This window comes from Corvus brachyrhynchos, unplaced genomic scaffold (genome assembly GCF_000691975.1).
Source record: "Corvus brachyrhynchos isolate BGI_N302 unplaced genomic scaffold, ASM69197v1 scaffold137, whole genome shotgun sequence".
Taxonomy (NCBI): domain Eukaryota; kingdom Metazoa; phylum Chordata; class Aves; order Passeriformes; family Corvidae; genus Corvus; species Corvus brachyrhynchos.
Genome location: NW_008238830.1, coordinates 218,422 through 226,652, shown reverse-complemented (window position 1 = coordinate 226,652; position 8,231 = coordinate 218,422). Strand labels below are relative to the sequence as shown.

General features: G+C 57.6%; 1 protein-coding gene across 1 annotated transcript in view; it reads left to right on the top strand.

The window, feature by feature from the left end:
• Window positions 1-8,231, top strand: part of POM121 (POM121 transmembrane nucleoporin) — a 15,557-nt gene that overhangs the window by 1,586 nt on the left and 5,740 nt on the right. Inside the window, exons 2-10 of the mRNA XM_017738113.1 lie at window positions 134-346; window positions 2,476-2,556; window positions 2,857-3,028; window positions 3,976-4,067; window positions 4,834-4,904; window positions 5,614-5,738; window positions 6,139-6,241; window positions 6,514-6,684; window positions 7,000-8,227. Coding sequence (XP_017593602.1) covers window positions 134-346; window positions 2,476-2,556; window positions 2,857-3,028; window positions 3,976-4,067; window positions 4,834-4,904; window positions 5,614-5,738; window positions 6,139-6,241; window positions 6,514-6,684; window positions 7,000-8,227 — 2,256 coding nt within the window. The remainder of the gene's footprint in view (window positions 1-133; window positions 347-2,475; window positions 2,557-2,856; window positions 3,029-3,975; window positions 4,068-4,833; window positions 4,905-5,613; window positions 5,739-6,138; window positions 6,242-6,513; window positions 6,685-6,999; window positions 8,228-8,231) is intronic.

The window sequence follows — 8,231 nt, the reverse complement described above, 5'->3', positions numbered from 1 at the left end:
CGTGCTGTGTTGCTGTGTCGGGAATCACCATCCCATCCCGAGTGCTACCATGTGGCTGGGAGGATGGTGCTGTCCAAACCTCCGGGAAGGGCCGCGTGGGAGAGCCGTGTCCGCGCTTCTGTGGGGGGATCAGACCGGGGAGCCCAGCCTGCTTCACACCTCACTCTGCTCTGTTCCGCAGTCTGGAGCAGCTGGTCTCGCCTCCGGCTTTCCCGGCCACCAGCAGCCCTGACCCGTGTGCGAAGGAGACTGTGCTGAATGCCATCAGGGAGAGCAGGAAAAGGGCTGTGGAGGAAGAGGAGGAAGAGGACCAGACTTTTGGGAATGATCAGGAGAGCAAGAGAAGGTAAAAAGGCAGCAACTTAAGTTGCAGCCAGTGCGTTGGGAAGGTCACAAATGGGATTCTTGCTTCAAAGGTGATGAATGGGATGTGTCCCAGAGCGTGCCAGGCCCCATGAGACTTGGAGTCAGGGCTGGAAAAGTACTGTGAGAAGTGAACTGCAGAGAGGAAGCACACCCCATCCATCACCCGGCCCTTGGTGCTGCATCCAAAAGTCCTCCAAGGTTTCGAGGTCAAAGGAATGTGGTTTAGGTGTGGGTCCAGTGTGTTCCCCTGCCTGGCTGGGATGTGTTGTGGGAAGTGGCTTCTCACTGAGGCTTGTAGACTGGGAAAGCATGGTGGGAAGTGTTGGTATCTGCCGTGGGCTCCGTCCTTCCGTCAGCCCTGGGCTCCCAGGAGAGACGGGATTACCGGGTGGAAGCATTGCATTTGGAGAGCTCCGTGCGCTTCCCTTGGGAGCTGATCTAGCAGAAGGAGGTGAAACAAGAGAGTAAACGAGGCACTGCTGCTTTTGTTACTCAAGGCCAGCAACTTCCATCCCTGCTTTCAGAGGAGGGAGAGTGCTGTGTTTTCACCAGTGTTCTAGGAAGGACAAGGAGTAAATCCTGAGAGCCATGGTCTGCCAAAGCCTTTCCAACTACCCAGGCACAGCAATGCCTTGCCATCCCATCCTCCTGTTTTTCATAGAATCATAGGATGATTTGGGTTGGAAGGGACCTTAAAGCTCATCCAATGAGCTACCCCTTATCGTGGAAAGGGACACTCTTCACTACACCAGGTTGCACCAAGCCCTGTCCAGCCTGGCCTTGAACACTTCCAGGGATGAGGTAGCCACAGGTTTTCTGGGCAACCTGTGCCAGGTCCTCACCACTCTGAGGGAAGAATTTATTCTGTATATCCAATCTAAATTACCGTGCTTTCACTTTGCAGCCTTTCCCCCTTGTCCTATCACTGCACTTCTTGATGCAGTGCCTCTCCAGCTTTCTTGCAGGTTCCTCCAGATCCTGAAAGGCTGCTGAGATCTCCACACAACCTTCTTCAGGCTGAACAGCCCCTGATGTCTCAGCCTGTTTCCATAGGGAAGGTGCTCCAGTCCCCTTACCAAATTTGTGCTCTCTTCTGGACTTGCTCCAGCAGTTGCTTCATCCTTCCTAGTTGTGGCCATGGAGGCTGTTCCATCTGGGCTGGGCTGGGGAGCTGAGACAATGCTTGGGCAGTGCCTGGGGCATTGTCCTGCACCAGGGCTGCTGCTGGAGGTGACCCAGGGAGCAGAGCAGGGTAAAGCAGAGCACACCATCCTCCTCCAGCACTGAGTTCCTGTCTCTGAACACTTGGCTCACTGGATCTGAGCCCCACAAGAGCCAATCAGGGTGACAACAGAATGGGTACACAGACAGGATCAGCTCAGGGTATTATTCTTTAAACTTTTTTTAATGTGGCAATACACAGCTCTGCCACAAAAGCCAGTTTTGAAGTCATTGATGTCTGGCAAGTGCGAGGAATGCTTGTAGGTAGAAAATTCCGTGTACTTGGTGGACAGAAAGGAGCTGTGTCAGCTGGAGAGTGTGGAATCGCCTGTGCCTTGGGGTCAGCATGCTCTGGGCTTGAGGGGAGCTCCTGGCCAAGTGACAGGGCTGTCCTACACCTCCAGCTCCATTTCACAGCAGGGAACACAACATGTCTTCTGTGATTTTGACACTTCAGATCCTCATGAAATCATAGTGGGAAGGGGAGTTCAGTTTTTGACTTGAACCGTCCAGGACACTGGTTAGGAAGAGCTCGGAGGTGGGAGTTTCAGAGCTCAGGTCTGTTCAGAAGGACTCAGCAGCTCATTTCTGGAAGTATTTTGGCCTATAGTAATGGATTTAAGCAAAGATTTGTATTTTTTTTCTTACACCAAACTACTGTGCCCAGGAGGCAGCTGGGGGAGTTCCTGGTGTTTGGGGTGAGAGTCAGTAAGGACAGGCCCACAGAGAAAATCTGCAGCAGGGTGTAGATGGGGGAAAGCTCTGTCCTAGGCATTTTGTGCTAGGAAAAAAACAAGATTTGATCTCTCTCTGGGTGCTCAGCCTGCCTTTCCCCAGGCTGGAAGAGCCTTCCACGCTGTCATAGGCTTTCACTCTCTCTTTCCACAGGCGCCACGACAGCAGTGGAAGTGGGCAGTCAGCGTTTGAGCCACTGGTAGCCAATGGTGCCCCTGCCTCTCTCATACCCAAGTAAGTGCCCAATGGGCCAAAAGCAGCTCCTGGGACGGGAGGGAGAAAATGTCTGTGGGATCTGGAAAAGGGGGTTTGGATTTTGCTTGCAGAGCCTGGCTTTGGGGCAGAGCAAGAGAGGCTGTGGTTGTGCCCTTCAGTTTGTCACCCTGTGACAGCAGGGCTGTGCTGCTGCTGAGGGTTGTTTCTAAGCCCTGTGCTGTAAGAAGGAGCAAGATTGCCTTCCTCCACCTGCCCTGCATGGAAGGGACTGGTGGGCAGGAGCGGTGAGGGGCAAATCAGACCTTCATCCCCCTCCAGGCCGGGCTCTCTGAAGAGGGGCCTCATCTCGCACTGCCCCGATGACTGCTCCAACAAGAGGTCTCGCACCTCCTCCATGAGTTCCCTCAACAACACCTATGCTGGTGGGATCCCCAGCTCCATCCGCAACGCCATTGCCAGCTCTTACAGCTCCAGCCGGGGCCTCGCACAGGTAGGGACACAGTAGCTTGACATTCTTTTGGGATCACCCATGTACTCCCAGCTCTGGGCTCGTGAGGAGACTGGTGTGGCTGGAGGCCTAGACCCAGTGTGGCTCAGGCTGGCAGTCTCACCACCCTGGGGATCAGGTGGGCTGTGGGCCATGGGCCAAGCAGCAATTATGTGGTTTTTGGCGGAATCTCAGGCTGAGCTGTACTGCTGCTTTTACACCAAACCAAGAACACGACTGTTTCCCCTCCCTCCTCCTCCTTGCCCAGTCTGCTACACTGGATAGATCCAGGTAAAGGAAAAAAAAAAAATGGTTTTGCTGTGCTGACATCCTTTCAGCTGGAGTCAGCAGTGTGGGAGCCGTGTGTTCCCACTCTGACCCAGATGCCAGCTGCTGGCTATGATGGAGCACTGCTTGTGGCCTGGCTGGGCTTGCAGACATGCAAGGGACACATAGACATGGCCAGTGGAGCTCTGTCTGTGTGGGGAAAGGTTTGCTCCAGGCGGTGAGAGGGAGGGGTTTGCTGGGGCTGCAGAGAGTCTGACCCTTGCATTGGGATCCACGTGCTTTGAATTCCTGGCAAGGAGGTGCTGGCTCCCGCCAGAGCAGCCCTACACACAAGGGTGTCCAAAGCAGCTGGGTGGCCTCTGCCTGTGTCACATGAAGGCTGGCCCAGCAGTGTCCTCCCTCCCTGTGCTCAGCCAGGGCTGTAAAGGCCCTGGAGGCTGCTTGTTCCCCATGTGGATTCAGCGTGGGGTGGCCAGACTTTGTGCTCCCTAAAATGTGGAGGGGAGATAAGTGGTGGTGAAGCAGGAGAGGCTCTCAGCTCATTGGGCTCAATAGCTATGGCCCTAGGCAATGGGGCTTAGTGTGAGTGAGCAGGGAGGAGAGGGGCTGTGCTCTCTGCCAGCCCCACGCCAAGTTACTGCTGGTATCTCTCTGCGTTCCAGCTGTGGAAGAGAAGTGGTGTGAGCGTCTCCCCACTGTCCAGCCCAGCGTCCTCCCGCCCCCAGACACCGGAGTGGCCTCTCAAGAAAGCCAGGTAACCAGCCAGTCACCTGGTGAGTCCCTGCCCACTGATGGCCAGCCGGCAAGAGAGCAGTCCTTCCCAGCCATCCTAGCATGCAAGTCCCACTTTCCACTGGAGCTGGGACAGTCCAGGCCCCTCTCCCAGACATAACGATCAGGAGACCCACTTGTGTCGATTGGTCTCCCGGCCACCTTGTCATGCTGTGGCACGTCCAAGCTGTGCCACCCCTGGCCCGCTCCCAAGCCGGGTCAGAGACTTACGGGCACAGGTTGCAGCAGTGGCGATGGTGCCTCGTGGCATTGGCATGGCCTGAGTTACTGGTTGCTGGATCATTGGGAAGAGACAGGCCCTGATTTTTGCCATCTCAAAGTCAAATCACAGTATTTGTATTTTAATGCCTGCCTTGGAGCACAGCCTGTGTTCTCCTCTTTGCCAAGTCAGAGAGGCCTGAGCTTATGTCAGAACTAAAACTGACACAACCACCTTGGTGGGCCCAACCTGTGAGGGGCAGTGACTCCCACCTGAGGACCCCAGCTACTCTCCTGAGGCTGACTCGTCTTGCAGAGGGTGCATAGGCTCAGCCAAGCTGGGTCTGGAGCAGGAAGCAACTCCTCTGCCTGGAGCTGGGCAAAGCTTTTGTCCTGAGATCTGTTCACAGGAGGCAAATAAACACACCAGGGATCCTCGTGCGAGTCTTCAGCGTGTTCAGTCTCATCCTGCTCCCTGGGGACAGGGCTGAGCCCAGGGTTGGCCCTAACTGTCTCTCCTGCTTACACAGGGAAGAAGAGTCACTTCGTTCCAATGCTTCCACCCCAGTGAAGTCAGACAAGGAGCTGCAGACAGAGAAAGGTAAGTGTAGGTGTGCCCCGACACTGCACCCAGGTTGGATGGGTTACCAGTGCAAGCAAGAGAGCAGGACAGGAGGTAGCTGAGGTCTGCAGTGGGAATGGTTTGAGAGATCACCTGGAAACTTGGCATGTGCTGCTCCCAAGGCAGTGGCACTTCTGCTGGCCTCAGTGACTGCTCTAGTGGGATTTCCAAGTGATAAGGCGATGCTGACAGTGTTGGGGTGCTAGCAGATGCCTGGGAGGTGGCTTGCAAGGGGGAACTCCAGCTCCCAGCCCAGCACGGGTCAGGTGTCAGCCTTAGTCCACAACCTGCTGTGGCATGAATAGCACCCTGACCAAATTCCAGTCTGAGCTTATTCCAATGCTTCCTCAGCTAAAATGGAGAGGAAATCCTCTGTGCCCGTGGCAGGTGGGCCCCCATGATAGGGTGCCAGCTGTGGCATGTGATTTGGGTAGGCAGTGTGTTGGCACCATCCATGGAGCTGGGAGGGGGCCACTGCCCCACAGAGCCCCGCCAGCCTCTTGTCACAGACCTCCTGGATGTGGAACTGCTCTTCAGGGCATCACAACCTTGTCCTCAGCTTCAAGCTGTGCCCCTGGCTCTGCCCTCTGAGCGGGGCCACCCAGAGCGGGGCCAGAAGGGACAACCCTGTCACTACAACCAAACACCTCTCTGCCCAGAGCTTGGCCTAACTTGTCTCCTTCTATAGTGGTGGAGTCACCAGTGTGGAAGAAGCAGAATTCCCTGAGCCCACCATCCGCATCGGGGAGCAGTGGGAAGCGCAAGCGGAAGATCCCGTTGCTATCGTCTCTCCGTGGGGACCAGCTGGTGCTGGTACGTCGCTGTCTCACAGCCCCTCTGGCCCCGCTCTGGCAATAGAATGTGCTCACTGCAATTTCTGCAGGGCTGGGGGCACACTGACCTGCCTGCCCTCAGGAAGGAGGCCCCGTCCTTGGCCGAGTGGGAAGTGACGCTCTCCCCAGCCCCAGTGTCTGGTGGGCTGTGCGTGGTTGTGCTGCCTGCTGCCGGACCAGGTAATGGCCTGGGGAAGGCTTGCCATGCCCTCAGTGCCACGCCGGGGGCCCACCAGAGTTGGGGACCGGAGCTCCGCGGTAGCTGCGGCAGGACCACCTGCTTCACAGGGCTCGCCACGGCCAGTCGCCAGCACACCTTCAGAGAGGCTCTGCCTGCTTCCCTGGGAAGGAGCTAAGCTGCTGCTGCTCTCTCTTGGCAGCCCCCGCCGCCTCAGCTGGGCTACTCCATCACCTCAGAGGACCTGGATGCAGAGAAGAAGGCAGTGCTGCAGTGGTTCAACAGTGTCTTGGAGGATAAGGCTGGTAAGGATGGCCTGGGATTGTGGAGGGGTAGAAACAAGCCCAGGCCTGGCAGGCCAGCATGGGCCAAGGAAGCTCCTGGGCCAGTGGTGCCTCGGGTCTGGGGGTGCTCTTGATGCCTTCCAGCTGAGGAGATCTCATGCCATGTGGTGCTGGGTGAGGTTCCCCAGGGCTGTAGGGTGTAGGTGCAGTTTCCCTGCCTGCTGGGAAGCTCTGCTAAGGGTTTGTTCATCACAGCCACTCGTGAGTCCTTATATCTTGCTGTTTCCCTGTAGATGCAGTTCCCAGCACCACTGCAGAGACAGTGCCTGTGTCCAAGCCGCTGGCGTTTGCTGTGACCTCCCCTGGGCCCATGCCTGCCTCCACAGCTCCTGCCCCAGCCAGCTCCTCACTCCTGGACAGCCTGAAGAAGATGCAGAGCAGCCAGGCTGTATCCACAGCATCAGGTGAGGAGGAGGGGGAGAATTGGCACAGTGTAACGCCAGCAGAGTTGGGCAGGTGCAGTGGGAACTCCTCGTTACCTCTGCTTGAGGCAGCTGACAAAACCCTCTGCTGGCAGCAGAGCTGGCAGGCAGGGCTTGAGGGGACACCTTTGGGAATGCTGAGCCCCTGGTCCTGCTGGAGGCTTATGGTAAGCATGGAGGTTTGGGTGTGGTGGGTGCTGCTCCGGGAGCCTTTGCAGCAGTGGGTGGGTACCTGGCAGAAGGGTGAGCTGCTGAAGGTGCCCCCTTGTCCGTAAATAAGCTCTCTCCCCTTTCCAGACTCCACTGGAGCTGTGGCAGCATCCCAGCCACCTCCATCAGCTGCACAGCCACCTGCTCCTGCTGTGTCATTGGAGTCGAGCTCTCTGCCTGGCAGCTCTGCTGACACCAAGCCCATGCCTGTGTTGAGCACACCTGCCCCCAGTGCCCCCCCTGCCCTGGCGGTGCCCCCCCCCAGCAGCCTGGCCCCTCCTGTGTTCACCGACCTGGGCCAGACCCCCAGCAAGCCTCCCTCCTTCCCAAAGCCAAGCATCCTGTTTGGGATGCTGAACACCCCTCCAGCCAGCCAGCCAGCAGTGACCGTGGCCGCTGCCGCGCCCACCACAGCCACTGCCACACTCACTGCATCCACTGCTGTGCCCACCGCAGCCACTGCTGTGCCCACCCCCCCCACTGCCATGCCCACCACAACCCCCATCTTCAAACCCATCTTTGGTGCTGTGCCGAAGAGTGAGAGCACAGCAGCCTGCACGGCTGTCACCTCCACTACAGCCACCGTGTCTGCAAGCTCGGGCCCTGCCTCGACGTCCTCCACATCCTCCATATTCAAGCCGATCTTTGGTAGCATCACTGCCGCTTCATCTCCAGCGAAAGTTTCTCCTTTCGCCTTCAAACCCGTGGCACAGCCAGCCTCAGAGCCACCAACTGCCTCCACAGCTACTCTGGCAGGATTCACGGGTCTTCCCAACGTCATCTTCACCACTGCAGCTACAACAGCCACCACCCAGAGTTCCTCCACGGATGCCACCATTAAACCTGTCTTCAGCTTCGGACTGAACCCGCCTGCCTCCACTGGCCCTGCTGCCAGTGTGACTCTCACCACTGCCACCTCCACCAGCACAACACAGCCTTTCCTGTTCGGGGGCCTGGCCAGCTCTGCTCCCAGCACGGAAACCAGCTTTGCCACCCCAGGGCCTGTGTTCCAGTTCGGGAAGGCGCCTCCAGCCACAGTCACTGCCACCACCAGTGTCCCAGGAGGCCCTGCCTTTGGCCAGGTACCTTCAAACTCAACAGTTGCTGCCACCACTGTGGGCTTTAGCATATTTGGGAGCACTACACTGACCTCCTCGGCCCCAGCCACCACAGCTCAAGCGCCACTGACATTCGGCTCCTCCGTTTCAGCTTTTGGCAGCTCTTTCAGTGCCAGTGCAAAGCCACCGCCACCATACCCCAGCACTGGGGGCCAGCTCACCTTCAGTACTGGGGCTGCTGACAGCCAGGTGCCCACCCGC